General features: G+C 46.4%; 1 protein-coding gene across 1 annotated transcript; it reads left to right on the top strand.

Annotated features, from left to right (window-relative positions):
* The first annotated feature begins 3,798 nt into the window (after positions 1–3,798).
* On the top strand, positions 3,799–25,912 carry TPPP3 (tubulin polymerization promoting protein family member 3). The gene is made up of 4 exons (XM_032231389.1): positions 3,799–3,982; positions 17,388–17,581; positions 22,865–23,018; positions 25,108–25,912. The coding sequence occupies exons 2-4, from the start codon at positions 17,394–17,396 to the stop codon at positions 25,294–25,296; spliced, it is 531 nt and encodes a 176-aa protein (XP_032087280.1). The 5' UTR covers positions 3,799–3,982; positions 17,388–17,393; the 3' UTR covers positions 25,297–25,912.
* The last annotated feature ends 669 nt before the right edge of the window (positions 25,913–26,581 follow it).

The following is a 26,581-nucleotide window of genomic DNA, read 5'->3' as shown; positions in this document are numbered from 1 at the left end:
ATTTATATTATTGAATGTTGCCTAGCATGTCTTTTCCTTCCTCCAGCTATCAGTTACAAGCATTTATGTGTCCCAGGAGAGTCAGCTGCCAAGGCTGGCTAGCTTTGTTTGTCTCCCTCCATAAATGCAAACTAGAATCCTTTTGCAACAGATCACGTTTACTCATCCCTTTGCATCTTTGTTTAACCTTGAGTGGGGTGAGTGCCTGAGAGCAATGGTCACCAACCGGTGCTCCATGAGAAAATGTAGGTGGCCCGCAGAAAAATTATTTGCATTTTTTATATTGCACTAAATCTGGGGTCCTCAAACTACGGCCCCCGAGATGGATACATGCAATGAATGTTTGCGTTGCTGCAGAGTCTCACCCCCTTTGGGGTCTTTTTGTATGGGGCAGAAATTCCAACTTGGGGTCTGCTTCAACCTCCTGATATGGGGCTTTGGGCGAAGGCTGGAGGGAAGCGCCACTGGTGGTGAAGAGCCGGAGGGTCTTGTTCCAGTGGGACTGTATCAAGGCCTGGAACTGGCTGACCATCTCAGCCTCCTGAGCTTCCAGGCACCAGTAAATGGCCTTGCACTCTCGCAGGTCTTCCCTCTGCTTGGAAAGCCTATGCTCATAGTCCTGAGTGAGGTGCTTCTGCTGGGCCTCCTTCTCGGTCAGAATTTGAACTGAGTCAGCTGTTTTACCAACTCTTTCTCGTGGTGGCTGCTTAGTTCCAACAACTGCTTCCTGTTGGGGCCCTAAGGATCCCGGGTAGGCAGAGAAGGAGAGGCTGGGAAGGGAGGAGCGAGTAGAAGCTGGCATGGCGCCTCTTGACATGAGTGACATTCAGTTGGCCACACCCACCGTCACATAACCACCTAGCCATGCCCACCCACCCAGTCACATGACCGCTTAGCCACGCCCGCCCGTCCAGTCATTAGGCTGATCATATTAGTGGTCCGTGGGATTTAAAATTATGAATTTAGTGGTCCCTGAGGTCCGAAAGGATGGTGACCTCTGCCTTAGAGCTTATCCAATCCAACTTCCCATCCAGTGTAGTTTTATACAAGACAATCTCTTGTCCATTTGGCAGAGGGTTTCTCTGTCTTTCCTCCATCCCATCCAGTGGAAAAGCTTCGCCTCCCTTCTTAGCTGTTTAGGAAGGTTTTCCGGAGGTTTGAACAAAAGCTACGGACCGGCTAATTTTACCCAGTAATGCTAGTCCGCTTTTGAAGCCGAAGTAGAGAAATAATTGTACTCTACTAAATAGCCTCCAGGTAGCTTCCCTTATTCGTTTCAAGATTACACGCATGAAGCTCTTTCCATTGATTTATCTTTCTCTGCATGTGGGTGAGCACGAGCAGGCCAAGCCACAGGGTTTAATGTTGGCCTTGCATAGCCCTTTCGCATGATCAGTTGAAGCCCAACTGCAGAACTCTCTTGAGCATGGCTAGAGACGCAACCTGGAATTAAGAAGAAACTTCCTAACAGTGAGGACAATTAACCAGTGCCTTCTGAAATCATGGGAACTCCAGGTTTGTAAGAAGAAATTGGACAGCCGCTTATCTAGAATAGAATAGAATAACAGAGTTGGAAGAGACCTTAAGAGGTCTTCTAGTCCAGTGGTCCCCAACCTTTTTATCGCCGCGGACCAGTCAGCCTTTGATAATTTTACCGTGGCCCGCTGAGCGCGTGCAGGGGTGGGGGGGCGTTGTTCGCAACGACACATTGATTGTTTATATATCACGTGCGTACCAGCGCGGGGCTCTCTTCCCTGGAGCCTTTGCGCACGGCCCAGGAGCTTTTGCGCACGGCCCAGGAGCCTTTGCGGTGCAGCGATCATGGCCCCCGGCCGCTGCAGCGATCATGGCCCCCGGCCACTGCAGCGATCATGGCCCCCGGCCGCTGCAGTGATCATGGCCCCCGGCCGCTGCGCGGCCCGGTGCCAGGTACTCCACGGCCCGGCACCGGTCCGCGGACCGGGGGTTGGGGACCACTGTTCTAGTCCAACCCCCTGCTTAGCCAGGAAACCCTACACCACTTCAGACAAATGGTTATCCAACATCTTCTTAAAACTTCCAGTGTTGGAGCATTCACAACTTCTGGAGGCAAATCGTTCCACTGATTAATTGTTCTCACTGTCAGGGTATGTCTAGTTTGATGAAAAGAAGGACCAGGGGAGACATGACAGCAGTCTTCCAATATCTCAGGGGTTGCCACAAAGAAGAGGCAGTCAAAGCACCTGAGGGCAGAACAAGAAGCAATGGGTGGAAATTAACCAAGGAGAGAAGCAAATTAGAACTAAGGAGAAATTTCCTGGCAGTTAGGACAATTAATCAGTGGAACAGCTTCCCTCCAGAAGTTGTGAATGCTGCAACACTGGGAGTTTTTAAGAAGAGGTTGGATAACCATTTGTCTTAAGTGCTGTAGGGTTTCCTGCCTAAGCAGGGGGTTGGACTAGAAGACCTCCAAGGTCCCTTCCAACTGTTATTCTATTCTATTCTAACCTGGGAAATGGATCAAGTCAACTACCAGGTATCCAGCATGAACAGTCAAACAATGCTCAATCTGAATCTCCTTGTTGCCTCTTTCTCTTGGATCCCAGGGAGATAAAAGAAGGCTTGCAGGCACCACAGTGTGAGTGCGGGTTTTTAAACGGCTGGATGCGCCTTTGTCATTTGCCAGGATAAATGCTTCACAAAGACAGGAGGTGAGCGCTTTCGTATTTCTTCCATTCTATGGAAAATCTATGTGGTCTAGGTAGGAGGACACCTAATCAATCAATAACTATATATAACACGTTCAGCCCTCCTGATCTCTCGGCTGCCATCCACAGCCACAAGAAGCTGCTTCTGCCATCTCTCTCTCTCCTTTCTCTCTCCCTCTCCCCTCCCTCCCTCTCTCTCCTTCTCCTTGCTAGACAACAGCAGTCAAGCCAGGCCTCCAAACCCCATATGCCACAGCACACAAAGCACACATTTAGTCCTTGGCATCCCTGCCCTTTCTTCTTTTTTTTTGAAAACTAAGTTGTTGAGGTGGATGGGAAAGATCAGTCAGTGTGGGAATGATCCCACTAGCAAGGGAAACTAGCAAATCTCTCCAACGGTGCATTCCTGTTGAGGTGATAGGAGGACCCCCAATCCAACCTATTAGGTCTGGAAAGGATCCTATAGTGGGGGAAGTGCAAGGAGGTGGGGTTGTTGAGGTGTAAAAGTCTACTGTGGAGTAATGTAATGTAAGAATAGAATGGAATAGAACAGAATTCAGAATAGAATAGGAGTAGAATAGGAACAGGATAGGATAGGATAGAATAGAATTCAGAATTCGAATAGAATAGATTTTAGAAATGGAATAGGAGTAGAGTAGGAATAGGATAGATTAGGTTAGGATAGGATAGAATAGAATTCAGAATTAGAATTAGAATAGAATAGAATTTAGAATTAGACAAGACTAGACTGCAGAATTCCAACAGAACAGGACAGGCCAACAGAGTTGGAAGGGACCTTTGATTGAACAGCCTCTGCCAAGCCTGCAGGAATTAAAATCCCCCGCGCAACCTGCCCAGAGCCTCGAATCCAAGGTTCAGCGGGCTAAACCGAGTCTGGGGAGTGGGATAGGAGGGGGTGCGCGAGGTCGCCTAGACGGATCTCTCCCGCTGCGCCTGCGCCTCTGCCATGATCCCCGCGGGGCCACATTCATCCCTCTGGCCTTATCCATAGACCACCCTCATCTTCGCTTGCAGTGCCACCACTGCCCGGAACCCGGGGCTTTGGCCGAGCGGAGGGGCGGTGCCTAGCCCGGGCCGGCCCTCCCCTCCCCCTCGCTGTTCTTCTGCTCTGCCTCCACCCTCTCCTCCCCCGCCCCCCCAGCCGCTGTGTCACTCAGATCTCTATGGAGACGGGAATCAACAGCTGAGCCTCGCCCGGACGGTCGCGCAAGCCTTTTCCCCCCCAAAGCAGCGCGTTCTGCAAAAAGGCGCAGCGAGGTTGGAAGGCGAGCGGGGTAAGCAAGCTGGGAAAGCGAGGTGGGGTAGGGACGATTCCCAGGACGGGGTGGGGGTGGGGTGCGCACCAGGCTTGCAGTCAGCGTCCTTCTGCTTTCCCACCGGTGTCGCTGCACAAGCCGCAGCTGTAGCCACGCGCCCTGCACCATCCCTCCCTGGTGTGCAGCTCCAGCTCCGCGCATCCCTTCTCCAAGCTGCCCTCTCCAAGGACCCTCCCTCTTACTCTCTGTCTGGCCGCGCTTCCTTGCACATCAACCCCCTTGAAATCTCAGCCATAGATGGCCATGAGCAGGGGAACCCTCCCCCCCCCCCAGCCCGACGCCCTCCAGATGCTCCGGACCACATCCCACCCACCGCCACCTCCATTGATTTTGGGTGAAGGACCACTCGGGAGGGCGCCGGGTTGGAGACAGAGCGTCGAAGCTTCCCCTTTTTTTTGCGGGTTGCAGCGAAGACAACTCGGTGACGTCATGTTTTGCTCTGCACGGCTTTAATCTGGGATGCAGTCTGGTTTTTTCCACCAGGCTGTAGGGTAAATAATGCAAATATATATATTCTCTGTCTCTCTCTGTCTCTGTCTCTCTCTCATCTATCATCTGCCTGCCTGCCTGCCTGCCTGCCTGCCTGCCTGCCTGCCTGCCTGCCTGCCTATCTATCTATCTATCTATCTATCTATCTATCTATCTATCTATCTATCTATCTATCTATCTATCTATCTATCTCTATCTATCATTATATCTATCTATCTATCATCTATCTATCGTCTTTCTATCTTCTATCGTCTATCTTTCTATCATCTATCTATCATCTATCTGTCTGTTTCTATCATCTATCATCTATCTACCTACCTGCCTATCTACCTACCTATCTATTTATCATCTATATCTATCATCTATCATCTATCTTTCTATCATCTTTCTATCATTTATCTATCTGTCTGTCTGTCTATCATCTCTATATCTATCTATCTATCTATCTATCTATCTATCTATCTATCTATCTATCTATCATCTATCTTTCTATCATCTATCTTTCTATCATCTATCTTTCTATCATCTATGTATCTGTCTGTCTATCATCTCTATATCTATATCTATATCTATATCTATATCTATATCTATATCTATCTATATCTATATCTATATCTATATCTATATCTATATCTATCTATCTATCTATCTATCTATCTATCTATCTATCTATCTATCTATCTATCTCTATCTCTTCTCTTTCTGCGATCCTGATCGCCGTGATTCCCATGTAGATCTGCTCTTAAGGCATCTCTAGATACCGAGCATGGGCTTGGCTGAATGGGTTCTCCTTTAGTGCTGGCTGGATGGCTCTTTCACTCCGTGCATCTGTCTGCTTATCCTAGTGGGTTGTTTAGGCGCGACGGCTAGGAATATCCTCTTTGGTCTCCACTGATGTTTATTCGCCTTTGTGGTTGTTAATAGGACTTGGGAGAAAGCAAAAAAAATCTCATCTAGAGATGCACAGATTTTAATTGTAACAGTAGGAGATACGCAGAAGGGCTGCTTGGCTCAATCAGGCAGATGGTTCTTATGCTTTTTGTTTGAGTAAACATTTGAAAATAGATGGCTACCCTCTAACGGGGCAAGTTAACCTTAGCTGAGCTTTGCCTAGAGATTTCCACTGATACGTTTGATATTTGCAACTTCAGAATCTTTTCATTCTGGACTTAGCAGTCTGTGTGAAGCGATCCTGCTTTGCACTCCGGTTTATTGCGAACTAACACAACTACTATGTGAAGAACAGTTGCAGAATATTTGGCTAATATTTGGAAATTGAGATTTTGCAATACTCTAGAGAAAAGAAAGACTGGGTGGTGGTGGTGTCACAATAGCAGGATTCCAGGATTTGAGGGAGTGCCACAAAGAGGAGGGGAGGGGTGGTGTCAACTTATTCTCCAAAGCACCAGAAGGCAGGACAAGAAACAATGGATGGAAACTAATCAAGGAGAGAAGCAACCTGGGATTAAAGGAGAAACTTCATAGCAGTGAGGACAATTAACCAGTGAAAGAGCTTGCCATCAGAAGCTGTGGTTGTTCCATCACTCGAGGTTTTCAAGAAGAGACTGGACAACCACTTGAGCAGGGGGTTGGATTAGAAGACCTTAACATGAATTAGCCACATAATATGAGCCACTTAAACATGAGCCAGCAGTGTAAAGCAACAGCCACAAATGCTAATACAATCCTTGGTTGTTTAAACAGAGGCATAGAAGACCTCCAAGGTCCCTTCCAGCTCTATTCTAATCAACTATTCTAGCTTTCATCTTGTTTAGTGTTGATTATTAACCTAAGAAGCAGTCATGAGACTGGATCCACAGTTGATCCAAGAACTTCAGCAAGCCAATAGATTTGAGATGACCTTCTGTATATGGATCAGTGTTTCTCAAGCTCAGAAGCTTCAGGAAGGGCGGACTTCAACTCCCAGAACCTCCCAGCCAGCATCTTCCACACCTTTTAAAGTTGGTGAGCTTGAGAAACACCGAGATGGACCATTGAGGTTCATTAGGGCCACCTTTTCTCCACCCTGGTCAAAGATGTTTGGCATTCACTTTTAGATCCTTGCAAAAATTGCAAGACAGACTATGTGAAAAGCCCTGGGTGCATTCTTTGGTATCTCCAGTTTAAAAGGACCAAGCAGCAAATGATTCCAAGGCTTGTCCCAAAGATGCTTTTTCAAAAGGCATCTGGATTTTCTTGTTTTTTTTTTTTTTCCCTTGAAAACTTTTCACTTCTCATCCAAGAATTTTCTTCGGTTCACTGAATGGGAGAAGATTCTTGGTTTTCCCTTCGGGACAACCATAACCAGGATGACTGAGAATCTCCATAGATGGTGCCAAGTCTTCTTTGCACAAAACCTTACAAAACCCTTTATCAGAGTCAATGAACTGGAGGCAGAGGGTAATGATCTACTGATGTGCATTAAACCAGGGGTGAAATTCAGCAGGTTCTGACAGGTTTTGGAGAACCGGTAGCGGAAATTTTGAGTAGTTCGGAGAACTGGCAAATGCCACCTCTGGCTGGTCCTAGAGTGGGGTGAGAATGGAGATTTTGCTGTATCCTTCCCCTAGAAGGTGGGATGGGAATGGAGATTTTGCACTTTCCTTCCCCTGGAATGGGGTGGGAATGGAGATTTTGCACTTTTCTCCCCATGGAGTGGGATGGGAATGGAGATTTTGCAATATCCTTCCCCTGGAGTGGGGGTGGGAATGGAGATTTTGCACTTTCCTTCCCCTGGAGTGGGGTGGGAATGGAGATTTTGCACTTTTCTCCCCATGGAGTGGGATGGGAATGGAGATTTTGTAATATCCTTCCCCTGGAGTGGGGGGTGGGAATGGAGATTTTGCACTTTCCTTCCCCTGGAGTGGGGTGGGAATGGAGATTTTGCAATATCCTTCCCCTGGAGTGGGATGGGAATGGAGATTTTGCAATATCCTTCCCCTGGAGTGGGGTGGGAATGGAGATTTTGCACTTTCCTTCCCCTGGAGTGGGATGGGAATGGAGATTTTGCAATATCCTTCCCCTGGAGTGGGGTGGGAATGGAGATTTTGCAATATCCTTCCCCTGGAGTGGGGTGGGAATGGAGATTTTGCAATATCCTTCCCCTGGAGTGGGGTGGGAATGGAGATTTTGCAATATCCTTCCCCTGGAGTGGGAATGGAGATTTTGCAATATCCTTCCCCTGGAGTGGGGTGGGAATGGAGATTTTGCACTTTCCTTCCCCTGGAGTGGGGTGGGAATGGAGATTTTGCACTTTTCTCCCCATGGAGTGGGATGGGAATGGAGATTTTGTAATATCCTTCCCCTGGAGTGGGGGGTGGGAATGGAGATTTTGCACTTTCCTTCCCCTGGAGTGGGGTGGGAATGGAGATTTTGCAATATCCTTCCCCTGGAGTGGGATGGGAATGGAGATTTTGCAATATCCTTCCCCTGGAGTGGGGTGGGAATGGAGATTTTGCACTTTCCTTCCCCTGGAGTGGGATGGGAATGGAGATTTTGCAATATCCTTCCCCTGGAGTGGGGTGGGAATGGAGATTTTGCAATATCCTTCCCCTGGAGTGGGGTGGGAATGGAGATTTTGCAATATCCTTCCCCTGGAGTGGGGTGGGAATGGAGATTTTGCAATATCCTTCCCCTGGAGTGGGAATGGAGATTTTGCAATATCCTTCCCCTGGAGTGGGGTGGGAATGGAGATTTTGCAGGATCCTTCCTTAGGAGGTGGGAGGGAATGGGGATTTTGCACTTCCCCTGGAGTGGAGGGGGAATGGAGATTTTGAGTAGCCTTCCCCTGCCACACCCACCAAGCCACGTCCACAGAACCGGTAGTAAAAAAAATTGAATTTCACCACTGCCCTAGACCTGTCGGGGGGTGGTCTAGTGTAGTTGTTCTGAGCATGCCTGTCGGTACTGATAACAAGTACAAAAAGGCTTTGTTTCTGCCCTAAATCAGGTCACGTACATATTTTCAGCATTTCCTTTCAACCTTCAATCCTGGCCATTGAAAACCAGCCCTGGTGATGAGGACAGACCCCCTTGTTCTGCAGTTTTGAATCATCCGCCATCTTGAGACACGATGGTATTATATCTGGCCAGCTCTCCAGAGCAGCGGTGGGAAGCCATGTTCTTCTCTCCACTGCTGAACTGCGCCTTCCAGGAGTCCAGCCTGACCAATGGATCAGCTGAGCCATCCAGTTTAATAAGATCTGGTGGGGTGGGGGAGGCACACAGTCGTCCTTACTCGTGCTAGTGATCCTCACACCCGATCTGAGAAAATGGCTAGGAATTATAGCCGCTTCCTTTTGGGGTTTGCATTCTATATTCCTGGTCCTTGCAAGCAGAGATGGAGAGTCTAAGAGTCTTTCTTAAGCATCCCGCATTTAAAAAAACGGGGCTTCGGTCTATTTGCACTTCAATCCGAGCAGGAATGTGTCGAGCAAGAGATGCTTCATTGATTGGGAGATGCTTCCAGTCCATAATATGCGCTTCTGCTCCTTTTAATGAATGGGTCAAAGAGGGGGAAGAGACAGCTCTGTGTTGCAGCCCTTGGAAGTGAACAGGGCTGCAATTGTTTGGACTGTTATTCCCCCCTGAGATACATTTAAGTGTTTACGGGTAGATTTGTTCCCATCACAGATCTAAGGCAGTAAATACACATGAGCGGGGCAGATCTGTTCATATTCATTCCAGAAAAGGTCATTAAAAAAATATGAGGTCCTCTCAGGTATCCCAAGGGGGTTAACAACCAAAGATTTCAGGATGCTCCCCAGTCCATTGAAAGAGGGGAGATTACTGCGTTGCAAATTTATAAAAGAGATGTCAAATACACACAGGCCAATGATCTCCCTACTATGGCCGTTCCCAACATAATGTGCATTGCACCTTTGCCCTCCAGAATTACTGGTAATTAGGGAGGGAGGGAGGGGGAGAGAAAGAGAGAGAGGAGGGAGGGAGGGAGGAAGAGACAGGGAGGGGAGGGAGGGAGGAAGAGATTGAAGGGAGGCAGGGAGGAAGAGAGAGAGAGGGAGGGAGGGAGGAAGAGAGAGAAGGAAGGGAGGAAGAGCAAGGGGGAGGAAGAAGGGAGGGAGGAAGAGAGAAAGCGTATAAGTATTTATTGTATAATTGTATATGGTTATAGTTATGGTTATGGTTCTGGGCAGCCTACAGAAACATAAACATAGACAATCTAAAATGTAAACACTGCCATGATTAAGCATAGCAAATTCTGGATTAAAAAAAAAGATGTTTTGAGTTCTTTTTTTAGGTTTTAATGACAGCATTACCTCTCATGTCAGTTTATTCTGCAGTATACAACTCAGAACACACAAATATCTATCTACAGAACTTAATAGCTTTGGAGAGCCCCAGGGAGTAAGGCAGTTCTGCAAAATGGGTAGAGCTGCATGCAGCTTCAACCAAAAATGTACTTTTCCTTTTCTGCATATGCGCAAGTGGTGTTTTTTAGAGGCTGTTCTCCACCCACCCACCCCGTTTTGCTTATTAAAATGACATGAAGCTTATTTTAAGATGTAAATTACAGATGTGTTTCTTTCCCCAAAGAGAAAAAAAGCATACTGCCATTTTTTTGGCAGTCTAGGGGACGTTAAAAAAAAATGACTCTGAGGTTGGAGAATGACTAGCCCCAAAAATACAATTTCCATGTAAAAGCCAATGTGTTTGTTAATTCTTGTAGCCTGCCCAATTGAAAGGAAGCCAGCGGGCAGGTCACAACAAGTTAAAATTGTAAATACACTCTACAACAGTTAAATAAAGCTAAATTAAAAAAAAAAAACCAATAACCACTATCAATCTTCCCTCAAGTTGGAGAAGTTAACTAGGGATAAGTATCATTTGTTGCAACACATTTTAGAAGGCATTCAGAAGACCAACATTGCAGGCCAAAAATAAATAAACCGATCAAAATCCATGCAAAAGATTGAACACTTTAGGGACCAGACTAACAAACTAGAATTTGAAACCACGATTCCATGTGTGTTTTTAAGCTTTAGTTTAATGCTAACTATGGTTTGCTTTGATGAACTAAAGCCCACCAATGTATTTATTTTGCAAATGCAAAATTATGTAGTTACAATTTAGCAAATACAATGAAATGACTGCATAGTCGAAGGAGAAAAGAATGCCAACAGACGTACAAATGAAAGCCAATATTGAGCTCTTCTTAAATGTGGCTTGTTTGTGATCCATCTTTGGAATCTGAAACGTGGTTTGCATACTCCGTGACATGATAGTTAGTGCAAACATTGGGCTTGGCCTGATGTCTGAAATGAGCTAGCCTATTGGGCGGGGAAGCCCTGTTACTGCATGTTTGTTTATGTATCCAAGAAAACAAGCAACTAGCCCAACGGTGTGAATTAGGCAATCTGCTGAAAGAATCCTGCTTGTATAGTGAACACGGCTTGAGTCAACACCTTGAGCAATGGAGGAAAGGAAGGAGAGTTTGAAAGAAAGACAATAACTAGGAGCCACCATCCACAATGTAGCTGATTTACTGTTTCTAGTGCAGTCATCAGTCTGGGGATAGAATAGAATAGAAAATATAGAATAGAAATAGAAAGAATAGAATAGAATAGAGAATATGTAGAACAGAATAGAATAAAGAATACAGTAGAGCACAGAGAATAGAATGGAATGGAGTGTAATGAAACAGACTTCAATAGAATGTAGAGTAGGGTAGGGTAGAATAGAATAGAAATAGAAAGAATAGAATAGAATAGAGAATATGTAGAACAGAACAGAATAGAATAAAGAACAGAGAACAGGATGGAATGGAGTGTAATGAAACAGACTTCAATAGAATATAGGGTAGGGTAGAGTAGGGTAGAGTAGAGTAGAGTAGAGTAGAGTAGAGTAGAATAGAATAGAATAGAATAGAATAGAATTATTTATTGGCCAAGTGTGATTGGACACACAAGGAATTTGTCTTTGGTGCAGATGCTCTCAGTGTACATAAAGAAAAGAAAAGAAAATATATTCATCAAGACTCATAAGGTACAACATTTATTGATAGTCATAGGATACTAATAAGCAAGCACATCATACTAGGAAACAATAAAACAATATAAATTGCAAAGATACAAGTCCTTCCATATTTAGGGAATTCATGCAGAAACAGACATGCCATACAAATTCATGCATGCAGCTCCTCTTTACACTTTATATGTTGTGTGTGAGCGAGAAGACTTTTTATTTTGTATCTTTATAATTTGTCTGTTTTTTTTAGCTTGTCTGTTTTTGGAAACCACAGGGTTTTTTTTTTCTCATGGAAATGAAAAGTGCTCAAGCATGCATTTGAACGCGCATTCAAACATTGCGTTCGCTCCGTGTATTCCGACCCCGGACATTGAAATAAAAATTCAAACACTTTTGACTGGGAGATGCCCAGGATTGGTTAGAAGGTGGGTGGCTCTGTCAATTTTTAAAAATCAATCAATCAATGCCCCCCCCCCCATCGCCAGAGTCTGTGCGCGTGAAGAGACGCCAGAGGTCTTTATGAAATCTAGGTCTGGGATCTGTAACTGAGTTTGGTTGAGCCAGAATTCGTGCGGCGTTTATCTTCCTAAGTGCGCAGTGGAGCCATTCCGCATCTGCTGCCTTTGTGCCCGGTGTGTGTGTGTGTGTGTGTGTGAACACTTCTTGGTTCATCTGTGTCAGTCTTTCACAATCTTCTCTCTCCCCAGCCTTGGAGCCGGTGGGGAAGCAGAGATAAGAATGAACGCATCAACACTCCTCCTGTCACACACATCCGCACGTGTCTCTTTTTGCAGAGTTCAGGACAGCCCCCATCCTCCCTGCTTGCAACAGCATCCAAAGATCACAACCCACCCATAGCAACCGTCGCTGCGCAACACAAACTCTGGCCACACCGACAGCCAAACGCACCCGTCTGTTTTTGTTTAATGTCAGGGCTTGTAACTATGGTCTTGGATCTGGCAAAAGCCCAGGTTGGCTGGTGCCCTAACGGAGGAAAAGCAGGGTTACTAAGGGCATTGGGCTCAGGAGGAGCTATGGGCAGGGTGACCCAGAGCAGAGGAATTGCTGATTTCTTGCAAGGGAACGAGTACCTTGGATAACCTTCCTTCCTGCTTCCCTCTGGCTCTACAGTTGGGCTGAGGGAGGGAGCAGATCCGGGGCATGAACCTGTTCCTTATATAATGCCTTTTTTTTTCCTGCCAAAAGTTTTATTTTTAAGCTCACTTAGATCATTGGGCTCACTTTGGGTCACCGGCAAGAATTGAGGGTGAGGGGAGACCCGTTGCTATGCCACTCCCAGTTGGCCAAAGTCTCAGAGGAGCCGGAGAAGAGAGCTTCGCCCAGGACTCAGCGAGAAAATAGTCCTTTACCTAACCTGACCCTGGGCGTAACTCTTGAGTGGACTTTGCCCGTCCCTCCTGGAGAGGCCGACACCTGCTTGCTCAGCTTATAGGTTCCTGACATCCAATCTGGGGGCCAGAAGCGAGAATGAAATCACTCGTGTGGCAGTTAAACATGACAGAAGAAGGCCTGGCTCTTGGGGGCGTTCAGACCGAACTGGCAGCCCTGGAATTCTTTCTGGGTCTTTCGTTTTGGTAGCAGAGGTGGCCCATGGAGACCCTGGAAGGCTTTTCTCCTGAGCTCAGAGAGGAAAGGTTAATGCTTTTTTCTACCAATGGTTTTTGCCTCCTTCAGAGTCATCTGCCTCTCCATGATTAAGTCAAGCAGAAAAGCCATCAGTGCGCTGGAAGAATACAGGGTGGTGGTTATGTGTGTGTGTAAAAGTGGATTAGTGCACTGAGTTCGTTCTATCATCTATCTATCTATCTATCTATCTATCTATCTATCTATCTATCTATCTATCTATCTATCATCTAACTATTATCTATCTTCTATCTATCTATCTATCTATCTATCTATCTATCTATCTATCTATCTATCTATCTATCTATCTATCTATCTATCTATCTATCTATCATCTATCTATCATCTATCATCTGTCTGTCTGTTTGTCTGTCTCTATCTCTCTATCTCTTCTGTCTCCATGATTCTGTGATTCCTATGCAGGTCTGCTTTTAAGGCATCTCTCTCTCTCTGTCTCTCTCTCTCTCTCTCTCTCTCTCTCTCTCTCTCTCTCTCTCTCTCTAATATCTATCTATCTATCTATCTATCTATCTATCTATCTATCTATCTATCTATCTATCGTCTGTCTGTCTATCTGTATCTCTCTATCTCTTCTGTCTCCGTGATTCTGATGGCTGTGATTCCTATGCAGGTCTGCTTTTAAACCCTCCCTCCCTGTCTGTCTGTCTGTCTTTCTCTTTCTGTCTCTCTCTCTCTCCTCTATCTATCTATCTATCTATCTATCTATCTATCTATCTATCTATCATCTATCTATCCATCCATCCATCCATCCATCCATCCATCCATCCATCCATCTCTCTCTATCTCTCCTTCTATCTATCTATCTCTCTATCCACACAGAGCTCTCAAATCAGCACCAGATGTGGCTCTTCAGTCCAGAATTAAAAGTAGCGTTTGCATCATAGTAAATATCTGAGAACCATCCATTCATTATTATATGGCGGTTTTTCTACATAGAGTGGAAACACAAACGTTTGAGGCTTACACAATTTCTGACTTGGCTGAAGCCATTGAGTCAATGGCTTGACAAATGTTGCAGCCCTCACACTCTACACAATTTCTATGTAGAGGCGTTCCAGGTTGCCTCCTTTTCAGTCCAATATTAGGTTGTGGTTGTTTTTTTACAATGTTGTTTTGATATTATTTATGGTTTTTTCCATATCTTACTTCTTTAGCCTAATTATAGCATATAAACATTATAAGTTATGTTTTTATTTTAATTGGTACTTAAAGAAGTAACATTACTGAGAAAGGGAAGCAGAAGGAAAAATAAACAGAAAAGAGGTTCACAAGCATTATGAAACTACCATTTAAAAGCTTTAAACCATTGTTAAAATCAAGCTAATGTTCAATTATAGAAGATGATCATTGGTTTGATATAAATTATAAATCAAAATAGGGGTAATAATAATTTCTGTCTAAAAAAATATTAAGCAAATCGAAGTGTTATGCTCTGATGTTAGAAGAAACCCAAACGTTATATACGGAATTAATTTTATAATTAAAAATTTGTTTCAAAATTCAAATGGATGGTGATTTTGGACAGCAGTGCATATAGCCCCAAGTTAATTTGCCATTCTTCTGTAGAAGAAATCATCTGCAATTTGCAACAAGAAGCAGCCTTTCAATCTAGTACCGTGGAACATTTTTGAATAATTTCTGCCTTGTTGTGCTTATTACTCATACTGTTTTTGATTGCTCTTTATATAACAACTTGGAACAGAACTGCATTTCCTTGCTTCGAGCTTCGAGGGTGGAAATGAGTAGGAAGCAGAATTAGGCTAAACTTGAAGAATAATGTCCTAACAAAACCAGAACGTTAATTCGAATGACAAGACAGATATCCTAAGGCTGTGATGGTGAACCCTATGGCACACGGAGCCCTCTCTGCGGGCACGCGAGCTGTTGCCCCAACTCAGCTCCACCCCGCATGCGTACGCACCTCCCGCCAACCTGCTGATTTTTGGGTCTCTGGTGTGCATGCACAGGGGCGTGCGGGGTGCATACGGAAGATATGTGTGCATGCATGGGGGTTGGGAGGAAGCGTGGGGGAGTGTTGCTCACCCCACGCTCCCGTTTTTGGTTCCAGGATGCTTCAAGGGAGACCTACTAGGCCCAAAACAGGCCGTGGGGGAGTTCTACGTGCCCCTACCACGCCCCATTTTTTGTCCCAAGAGGCTGCAGGGAGGACTGCTAGGCCCAAAACCCGGGGGAGAGTTGCGCACACATGCATGGGAGTAGGGGGGAGCTGGGGCAGAGGTGCTGCATGGGGGATGTCATGTGCACATGGGTGTGAGCATGTGTGCGAACGCATGCTTTTGGCACACGACAATAAAAATGTCATCACTGTCCTAAGGTGATAGGGATTCTTTTTAATGGCGATGCGTAAGGTGTGGGACCAGCAGTCTTCTGCCAGGAATTCAGGATTTACATTAAATAGAACCAGTAAATAATATTTCTCTGGCTCTGATAAGAAACTGTGTGTCAGCGTTCCAAATATCATGCAGAATTAAATCAGAGTCCAAGGCAGAGCTATCCTTAAAGTTCCAATTTAATAAGACAGACATGTTGGCAACGAACTGTGGAATCCCAAATCTAAAAGCTTCCTGGAATTCCACCCAGTGAAAGTTCATGATCTTTATCCCCACACCCACAAATCCATCACATGGTCCAATCTTCTTCGGCCATGCTGGCATCTCCACCCTGCTGGTTCCGGTCAGGTGCAGAGGTGCGGAGACAAAATATGACCTTGGGCTTCTAGAAAAGAGTGACAACAACACATTCCACAATTCTGCTCCTTTCTATTCCCCCTTCCCAATTACTACACTAATGAAACAGCATAGTGAAATAATAGAGAATGTGGCAGGCCAAAGATCCTAAAAAGGGAATATGACTGCAGGCCTGACACTGTGTTCTGTTGTCTAAAATGGATTAACGTTGGGCGTTTTCATATGCACAAAACCTCCAATTGTCTACCCGATACTGTTTTTGGCACCGGGATCAAACCTGATCCAATAGAATTATCGTATAATTAGAAAGCCCTCCAGCTATCCTTAGATAATATTTCAATTCAACAGTTTATTTGTTATCATACCTAATAATTAGCTATTTGCGTAACTAATTATTCAAACGCACACCATTTCTGTTGAGCTGGATTTCAGTGGAATAAATTGCAATCGCCACAGATAACCAAAAAAAAAAAAAAAGAAAGAAAGAAATCTAGATAGCTACCATGAATTGCTCTGGGAAGATCCACCTAAGGAGGATTGCAACCTTCTGCTAATTTGGGGGTTTCATAATTCCCTCCGGATCTCCACTGTTGACCTCTGAAATGAAACAAATAAAGGATTGATTAATGGGCTTTTAGCATGATGCCTCTGGATTCCATTCCCTCAAACATTTTGCAGAAGATGAGTTACATAAACTGGTTTGAAGAAAGCCTCCGAGAGGAGGGAGGAGATAACATCACAGGGGTTTTAGGAAATCTGCATCCAGTCTAGGCCTCCTGGAGACCTTGGATTACAGCTTGCACAATATCCTTGGCCCCCGTGGACAAAATATTTTATTCTTAATTGTCTTGGGTTCCTATAGATTAGAAGAAATGTCCGTGTTTTAATGTTGTTCCCATTTAACTTTTCAATCATTATATAAGTAAAGGTAAAGGTTCCCCTCGCATATGCGTGCTAGTAGTTTCCAACGCAATGGCTCAGTGGCTAAGACACTAAGCTTGTCGATCAGAAAGATCAGCAGTTCGGCAGTTCGAATCCCTGGCAACGCATAATGAAGTGAGCCCCTGTTACTTGTCCCAGCTTCTGTCAACCTAGCAGTTCGAAAGCATGTAAAAATGCAAGTAGAAATCCAAGTAGACCTTTGGTGGGAAGGGAACAGCGTTCCATGTGCCTTCAGCCTTTACACATGCCGGCCATATGACCATGGAGACGTCTTCGGACAGCGCTGGCTCTTCGGCTTTGAAACGGAGATGAGCACCGCCCCCTAGAGTTGGGAATGACTAGCACATATGTGCGAGGGGAACCTTTACCTTTACCTAAGCCTTAACCCAACATAGCCTGTGACTCAAGGTTGCCTTATCCTGGCCTTTAAGCCCAAGTGGGGTGGAACCGAAATCCATAAGAACCTGGAGATCATTGGGTTGCGTGTCTCTCTCCCAATATTCTGGATGTTAGTTCATATCCCCTATCTGCAATCTGGATCTCAACCTGGGCCTGTTCCTGTGTTTTGAAAGGGCACCATGGCGGAGAGCACAGACATGGAATCCTTGCAGGAAAGCTTCCGGAAATTCGCCATCTATGGAGACACCAAAGCGACGGGGCAGGAAATGAATGGCAAGAACTGGGCCAAGCTGTGTAAAGATTGTAAGGTGATCGATGGAAAAGGCGTCACCGGCACGGAGGTGGACATTGTCTTCACCAAGGTGAAGTAAGTGTTGGCTTCTTTTGTTTTGAAAAGTTTTTTTTTTAATTTTTTGTTCTCTATATACAGTTATAGGTATACATTCACATAGTTTATTATTCTTTTTTACATTCTTCATTCTTATACATTTATCATTCCATTTACAGGGTTATAAACATACCATTTGGGTTGCTTTGTTTACCATCCCTCACCTGTTTTGACACCATCTTCTTTCCCTTTCTTTACTCCCTCCCTCCCTTCTCTACTTTCTTTCTCCCTCTCTCCTTCTCCCTTCCATCTTCCTCTCCTCACCCCTATCTTCCTTCCCTCCTCTTCTTCTCCTCTCCTCCTCTCTTCCCCCTCCTACCCTCTTTCCTTCTCCCTTCCATGTTCCTCTCCTTACCTCTATCTTCCTTCCCTCCTCTCTTCTCTCCTCTCCTCCTCTCTTCCCCTTCCTACTCTCTTTCCTTCTCCCTTCCATGTTCCTCTCCTCACCTCTATCTTCCTTCCCTCCTCTTCCTCTCCTCTCCTCCTCACTTCCCCTTCCTACCCTCTCTCCTTCTCCCTTCCATGTTCCTCTCCTCACCTCTATCTTCCTTCCTCTTCTTCCTCTCCTCTCCTCCTCTTTTCCTTTCTTTTTTATTGTTGCAGGTGTCTCTTCCAGCCCTTAATTTTTATTTTCATGGGGGGAGGGGGTATTTCCACGGACCCAAAAATAGTTAAATATAAGTGTTGGCTTCTTGACGGGGCTTCGTTGGTGAAACGGAGGAGCTCTGACACGGAGAGCTTTCCAACAAATGTAGAACATACCATTAAAGCATATTATCACTGCATTTTAATGTATGTATGCTACATTGGATTTTTTTCCCCTTCCAGGCCCTCTAGGCAGCATATCCTACAGCAGGGGTGTCAAACACAAGGACAGCGGGTTGTATCCAGTCCACGAGTGTTTAGATCTGGCCTGTAGGGCTACCCTGGAAACAATGAAGGACCGGCCCATAGTATCTTTGCCAGTGAAAATGGAGCTCGGGAAGGCTGTGCGCGAGACCCTCCTGAACTCTGTTTTCGCTGGCAGAGAGTTGCGGGAAGCCATTGCAGCCAAAAGCAAAGTTCGGGAGGGACACGTGTGGCTCTCTTGAGTTGTTTTCGCTGGCAGAGGCTTTCAAGAGGCACCAGGAGCCACAAACGTCCTAACTGGAGCGGAAGTCTGGTCCACCCACTATAGAGTCTCCTCCTAGCATAGCATAGCATCCTTTTTCCTCTACCTGTCCTAACTGAAAGCCCTATCAATTGTGGAGCTGACCGGAAAACCTGCTCCTTGCCATAGAGTCTCCTCCTGGCGCGCCATGCTTCGCCATGGTCCTCTCAAAATTATAGCGCCGACTGGCGACAGGGAGCCGCAACAGAGGGATAAAAGAGCCACATGCGGCTCCAAAGCCACAGGTTGCTGACCCCTTGTCTTGGCAGTTGCCAGGAGCCAACAGTGACTTGAAGGCACACAAGCAAACCTGTGGACCACAACTCTTGCTAAGTTTTCTCGGGGCGGCAAAAACATGGCTCTTTAAAAAAGCATTTGGAGGATGTTGAGCTCAGGCCAGTCCCTTCTGGGTGTCCCTGAGACTGTTTGTGAGATGCTAGGATTGTGTATTGTTTGAAGGTTTTGATGATTGCCCGTGACTCTCCGGAGCCTACAGCCATTGTGCAGCGTAGTAATTCCGATAAATACAAATAGATCTCTGTCACACACACACACACACACACCGGCACACACACAAATACACACATGCAAACCTCACCCAGTTTCCCTGGCTGAATGCCAACTTGCACTTGGCACAGCTGAGGACCACATCTGTGCTTTTGAGAAGACCAAATTGTTCCCATTTGATCCAAAGTATTGGCAGAATGTCTTTTTGCTACTACTCCTTTGGCTCGGCCCCATTTGTTGTTACAGAGGTTAAGTCCTTAGCTCTGGCAGAAAATGTAGCTTAGTCTGCCGGCCTTGTTTGTTTGTGAAGGAAAGGCCTTGATTACAGAAACAAATGGTTTAATTGGAGGGAGGAGAGGGAGAGATACAGAGAGAGATGTGTGTGTGAGAGAAGGAGGTGAGAGAGAGAGCAAAAGAGCAAAAAAGAGATACAGCGAGAGAGAGGGAAAGAGAGAGAGAGAAAGAGAGAGAGAAAGAGAAAGAGAGAGAGGGAAAGAGAGGGAGGGAAAGAGAGAGGGAAAGAGAGGGGGAAAGAGAGAGAGGGAAAGAGAGAGAAGGAAAGAGAGAGAGGGAAAGAAAGAGAAAGAGAGAGGGAAAGAGAGAGAGGGGGGGGAAAGAGAGAGAAAGAGAAAGGGGGGAAAGCGAGAGAAGGAAAGAGAGAAAGAGAGAGAGAAAGAGAGAAGGAAAAAAAGAGAGAGAGAAAGGGAAAGAGAGAGAGAAAGGGAAAGAGAGAGAGAGAAAGAGAAAGGGAAAGAGAGACAGAGAAAGAGACAGAGAGAGAGAAAGGGAAAGAAAGAGAAAGAGAGAGTGAAAGAGAGAGAGAGAAAGAGAGGGGGGAACAGAGAGAAAGAGAGAGAGAGGGAAAGAGAGATAGGGAAAGAAAGAGAGGGAAAGCGAGAGAAGGAAAGAGAGAGAAAGAGAAAGAGAAAGAGAGAAAAAGAGAGAAGTAAAAAGAGAGAGAGAAAGGGAAAGAGAGACAGAGAGAGAGAAAGGGAAAGAGAGAGAATGAGAGAACGAGAGAGAGACATGGTTGTGGTTGAAACCTTCTCAGATGGCCCTTTGATCTCCTAAATCCAACGAGAGAAGGCAAATATACATGTCTTAGGATAATGTTGTAGCATCAAATCTGCGTCTGACAGAACAGCACACACTTTGCTAGAGAGAAATCCCCTGAGGATGGGCTCCAGCCAAAACCTCTGGTCCCGGTGGCCAACCCAGATTGGGTCCTAATTCCAAATCCAAATCTTGTAGGGCTTCCTTGAATTTATCCTGTAGTTTCAGAAGCAGTGATGGTGAACCTTTTCGGCACCAAATGCCCAAGCCGGAATACACATGCGCACATGCATGCATGCATGTGTGTGCCAGAGACACAGAAACCCGGCCACATGCCGGCCACCTGCTCTTCTAGTTTGGGCACTTGGTTATGAAAAGGTTTGCCTCCACTGCCCTATACTAGGATTTATTGATATAGTATCAGCTGGCCGGGGTGCATGCAGGTGCCGGAAACCAGCTGGCAACAGTGCATGTGCCCACAGAGAGGGCTCTGTGTGCCACTTCTGGCATGTGTGCCATAGATTCGCCATCACGGGCATAGGACTTCTGTTTAGAGATTACTGGCATTGTAGAGAATTTTCACGCCTTGGGACTGGGCTATTTATGGGACTCTCTCTCCGAACTGTTAGGAACCCACCTCTGCACCCGATTCAGCATAAGGGGCATGCTGCTGGAGTTGTTCTCTGAGTGTCAGCTGGCACAGCTCAGGTGGAGGTCCTTTTTAGTGTTGGGTTGCAGGCGGTATGTCCCGATACGTGCGTACCGGTCCCTGCCGGAAGCAGCAGCCACCACACCGGAAAGGTGCTTTGGAGGGCCCACCCACCTGCCCTCGATCCTTACCTGTATTTGAAGGAAACAGGCCATCTGCGCCCGCCTGCACAGCGTACGGCGCCTGTGCGATGCTCCGCCCGGCTCCCATCGCAGCGTACTGGTTGCAATGGCAGCTGAAACTCACCATTGGTCCTTTTCCATCATGATACTTGCCCTGAGGAATATCCATTCCACCTGAGACTAGGTTAGCCCCGCTGGCCTTTCACAAGGCCCTACATATATATATATATATTTGCTTTTCTGCTCCGATCTGGGGCTGTAGAACTGTAATCGAGGCTTTCTCTTGGCTGTCAGCGTTCCAAATATCATCCAGAATTAAATCAGAGTCCAAGGCAGAGCTTTCATCAAAGTTCCAATTTAATAAGAGAGACGTGTTGGTACAATCTGTGGAAACCCGAATCTGAAAGCTTCTGGGGTTTCCCACCCAGGTGAACGTTCATGATCTTGCCTCCACACCAGTGGTAGGTTTCAAAAATTGTTCGAACCTACTCTGTGGGTGTGGCCTCCTTTGTGGGAGTGGCTTGCCGCCCATGTGACTGGATGGGAGTGGCTTGCCTCCCATGTGACCGAATATGAAGATGCTGACGACACTTGTCAGAACCACCTTAAATTACCTCACACACAGCACTGGCATGCATAAGAATATGATGTAAACTTGTTTTTTAAAAGGCATCTTTGGTTTGCGTTAAAACAACTTCAACACATGCAATGTTCTGATTGCACCACAAACGCAGTAGTCATCCTTACCTTTTACAGAGGCACTGAGTTTTATAAATATGAGCATGATAGTGTAGAATAATCCTATCCAAGGACCAGTGGTGGGTTTCAAATTTTTTTAGAACCTCTTCAGTAGGTATGGCCTGCTTTCCGGGTCCACTGGTGGAACCTCTTCTAACCGGTTCGGTAGATTTGACGAACCGGTTCTACTGAATAGGTGTGAACTGGTAGGAACCCACCTCTGCTCCACACCCACAAGTCCATCACATGGTCCAATCTTCCACTGCCATGCTGGCATTTCCACCCAATCTAGTTCCGGTCAGGTGCAGAGGTGCAGAGACAAAGGATGACCTTGGGCTTCTAGAAAGGAATTTTTTTCATTTGAAAACAAACACATTCTACTCCTTACTATTCCCCCTCCCAATTCCCCACTATTGAAACAGTATAGAAAAATAATAAGAGAGTGTGGCAGGCCGAAGACGCTAAATGGAATATGACGGCAGACCTGACATTGGCTTTGTGGAAGGGGATTTTATGAAGCTTGGCTGCTCTCTCTTTTTTTTTTAATTCGACGTTACGCCTTTTATGGCTTTCATCTATTCAATTGTAACCGAGCCAGAGTCTTTTATGTGAAATGGGCATAAATCAAATCAATAAATGGGATTTGGAAGTGCAGGGAGATCCTCCCGAGAGTTATCTTGCCTCCAAAGAGAAATCGGTCACACTCCCAAGATACTATTTATATGCAAAGAAACCGGACCACAGGTTATAAAACACACGTCTCCAAAATAAAGACACAAACAAGCAGCATTACCTTGAAGCCTACAGAAGATGATTGCAATTCCTGAGGAGTCACCAGCACAACCCCTTTCTCTGGATAAATGAAAACCCCATTTATTCTTTCCGCTGGGTCTGGGCATAAAAGGGCGGAGGGCAACCGACCAAAAGGGGGTCTTCTTTCCCTGCGAGTGGTTTGTGAGCTCTTTGTTCCCATCGTCTTACAGAGCAAAATCCTCCCGGGTCATCGGTTACGAGGAGTTCAAGCGGGCCTTGGAAGAACTGGCGCCAAAGCGGTTTAAGGATAAAAGTGGCGAGGAGGCTTTCAACTCCATCTGCCAACTGGTGGCAGGCAAAGAGCCAACCAACGTGGGCATCACTGTGAGTGTTGCTCCTGGGAGAAAGGGAGGGAGAGAGGGTGGAGAGGGAGAGAAGGAGGGTGGAGAGGAAGGGAGGGGGGGAAGGGGAGGGAGGGAAGGTGGGAGCTAGAGGGAGGGATGGAGGGAAGGAAGGGAGACAGAAAGAGGAAAGGAGGGAGGGAAGGAAGGAAGGAAGATAGAGGAAGGGATGGATGGATGGAAGACAGAAAGAAAGAGGAAGGGATGGAGGGATGGAAGAAGACCGAAAGAGGATAGGATGGAGGGATGAATGGAAGGAAGGAAGATTGAAAGAGGAAGGGATGGAGGATGCAAGGAGACAGAAAGAGGATAGGATGGATGGAAGAATGGAAGGAAGATAGAAAGAGGAATGAATGGAGGGATGGGAGGAGACAGAGAGAGGATAGGATGGATGGAAGAATGGAAGGAAGATAGAAAGAGGAATGAATGGAGGGATGGGAGGAGACAGAAAGAGGATAGGATGGATGGATAAATGGAAGGAAGGAAGGAAGATAGAAAGAGGAATGGATGAAGGGAAGGCAGGAGATTGAAAGAGGAAAGGAAGGAGGGAAGGAGGCAGAAAGAGGAAGGGATGGATGGAGGGGTGGAAGCAGAGGTGGGTTCCTACCGGTTCGCATCAGTTCAGTAGAACCGGTTCGTCAAATGTACTGAACCGGTTAGAAGAAGTTCCACCAGTGGACCCGGAAAGCAGGCCACACCTACAGAAGAGGTTCCAAAATTTTTTGAAACCCACCACTGGGTGGAAGGCAGGAAGGAAGGAGACAGAAAGCGAAAGGGATGGAGGGAAGGAAGGATCCCGTAGAAGTCGAGCCATGAAAATTATCCTATGCATTGCAGAACCAGGAGATGGGCAGATTCTAAGATGTGGAGGAATGTTAGGGTTGGTGATTTGCTGGAAATTTTGGGAATTTTAATTGTAACACAACTGAAGTGCATCCATGAAAACTTGGCAGTGTGATAAATAAATACACAAATAAAGGGAGAGAGGCAGAATTACCAGGGTGGCCTATATTTTGTTGGCTAAAATCTACACTACTTGCTTTTTACAGAGGGTAAATCGTGAAGGAAATAGTCAAGATTTCCCTTTGTTTTCCTTTTTCCTCGATGGGAGGTTTTTCTTTAAATCCATGTTAGGTCTTTTAGAAGACACAGAATTGAGCACAGGATCATCCAATCCAACCCTCTGCGGTGTGCAGGAGAACCATCCCCGCCACCCAGGAGAGGCAGATGTCCAGCTTCTTTGAAAAACCTCCAGAGTTGGAGAACTCACAACTTTTCTTACGTTGTACAGATCAGGAAGTTTTTCAATGTACTGAAACAAAATATAAGGGGCCGAAGCTTACCAGTTGTGTGTGGTCTTCCTGTATCCCAGTGGTGGGAAACCACTCTTCCAATGTTTAGCAAATACAGTGTTTAACCATCTGAGCACCCGGATGGTTGGGGCCAATAGGCTGACCAGGTCAACTTCCCAGAGAATGCTGTAAGGCATTATGAAGCATTATGATGGTGATGGCCAGAGGTAGTATTCTACCGGTTTGGACCGGTTCGCCCGAACTGGTAGCGGAAATCACTGGTGGCCCCGCCCACCCATCCCAGATCTATGCCTTCCCGTTTAGGCCCTTTTTTCACCAACAGCCCATGCGCGGAAGGCTGACCGCGCACATTTACATTTGCCGTGACCCGACAAATGCGCGCCCGACAAATGCACACCGACAAAACCACCGCGACAAAACAGCAAAGTCGAAAGCATGCCCACTAAAGTGCACCGACAAAACCGCACCCACAAAAGCATGATTAGGGTTTTTAGGTTAGGGTTAGGGTTAGGGTTAGGGTTGTTAACATTGTTACCGTTGTTTTTGCGTTGTTTTTGTCAGTGCGCATTTGTCAACATGCTTTAGTGGGCGCACTTTCGACTTCGCCGTTTTGTCGCGGTGGTTTTGTCGGCGCGCATTTGTTGGTGAAGCACATTTGCAAAGCAGTAGGGAAGGTAAGTGAATGCCACCCCTGGTGATGGCAGTTGGGCGTTGGTCAATGATGGAACCTGAGCTCTGCCTTGTCTTTGTGATTCCTAGAAAGCCAAGAGTGTAGGGGCTGTGGAGCGGCTGACGGATACCTCCAAGTACACTGGATCCCACAAGGAACGCTTCGACGAGACCGGGAAGGGCAAAGGAAAGAGCGGGCGGGAGAACATCGTAGACAACAGCGGCTACGTATCGTCCTACAAGAACGCTGGCACCTACGACGCCAAAATGAAGAAATAAAGCGCCGCGGTCGCAGCCTGCGCCGAAGAAGGGGGTGCCCCAGTGACATGCCCCTTGTATTGGGGGTGGGGTGGGGTTTGTTTTTAGCTGGGCCTGCTCCCGGGCTCTGAGTTGCAAAACGGAAGGGCTGCTGCTGTTCTCCATCTTGGCCTGGCCTTTTGCTTCCCATACCCCCCCAGAGTTGCATCTGTAACACCCCCTTGTTTCAGATTTCTATCCCGGGCTTCTCCTCACCCTCAACGGCTTCTCAGGCTTCCCACCCACTCGCTCAGGGGAATCTTCAAGACTAAATATGCTTAGGTTAGAACTTCTGCTTCTCACGTAGCAACTGTAGAAGGCGCCAGGGGTATGTGAGGTAAACCGAGCGGCTGCCTTCTTCCCCACAACTCACTGACCTCTGAGAAGGCCTTGAACACCTTGTCCGTGTGCACCAGTGCTAAAATCCTTGTCCGTGTGCACCAGTGCTAAAATCCTCTCACCTAGCCTGTAACCTGCCCTGACCATTTGGGTTGGACTGCAGCTCCCATTGTTCGTAGCCAGTTGTGCAGTGGTGGGATTCAAATTTTTTTTACTACCGGTTCTGTGGGTGTGGCTTTGTGGGCGTGGTGTGGATTTCTGGGCGTGGCAGGGGAAGGATACTGCAAAATCCCCATTCCCTCCCCACCCCACTAACCTGCTTTACAGCTCTGTTCTCCTGTGCAGGGTAACAGAAGAAGATCAGCTGGGAGGCAGCAGGGGCGCGGCCAGCCTATTTGCCAGTTCTCCAAACTACTCAAAATTTCCCCTACCGGTTCTCCAGAACTGGTCAGAACTGGCTGAATACCACCTCTGCAGTTGTGGCCCTCTTGTCTGGCATAATGGGAGTTGCAGTTCCGCACTTCTGAAGTGTGACTGGTTGGGGAATCCTGTCCTCTGGCATCATTTCACCGCTTTCGAGCTTTATAAGTCAAGCTGTATATGAATAAAGCACTACTAAATATATTCCTCAAATTACCAGAAGCGGCTGTCTTGTAGATCCTGTTCATCCCACACATCAGTGGGGACTGATGTCTCTCTCTCTCTCTCTGTTGCTGAAGCATGCTTGGTTACACTAAACCATGGTTTGTTCAGCCATGTTTTTCCAATGAGCTCCTGTTGGCTGGGATAAGGGAATATATGAAGCTAACCTGACCCCCTCCAAAACAGCCTGGGGCAGGGATAGTTAACCTTTTTGGTGCCAAGTGCCCAAAGCGCGCATGTGCCCCAAACCCCAAGACACAATGCGAGTGCGCCTCCCTGCACATGC

Source organism: Thamnophis elegans, chromosome 14, assembly GCF_009769535.1.
Source record: "Thamnophis elegans isolate rThaEle1 chromosome 14, rThaEle1.pri, whole genome shotgun sequence".
In the NCBI taxonomy this organism is placed as follows: domain Eukaryota; kingdom Metazoa; phylum Chordata; class Lepidosauria; order Squamata; family Colubridae; genus Thamnophis; species Thamnophis elegans.
The sequence above is the reverse complement of the archived record's forward strand: the minus strand, read 5'-3'. Positions and strand labels throughout refer to the sequence as shown.

Bases quoted from the DNA above. Each gene is read 5' to 3' on its own strand.
- TPPP3 (XM_032231389.1), top strand. From the start codon at position 17,394: ATGGCGGAGAGCACAGACATGGAATCCTTGCAGGAAAGCTTCCGGAAA. The intron at 17,582-22,864 runs GTAAGTGTTGGC...ATCGTCTTACAG, and splicing joins ATTGTCTTCACCAAGGTGAA to AGCAAAATCCTCCCGGGTCA. The intron at 23,019-25,107 runs GTGAGTGTTGCT...TGTGATTCCTAG, and splicing joins CAACCAACGTGGGCATCACT to AAAGCCAAGAGTGTAGGGGC.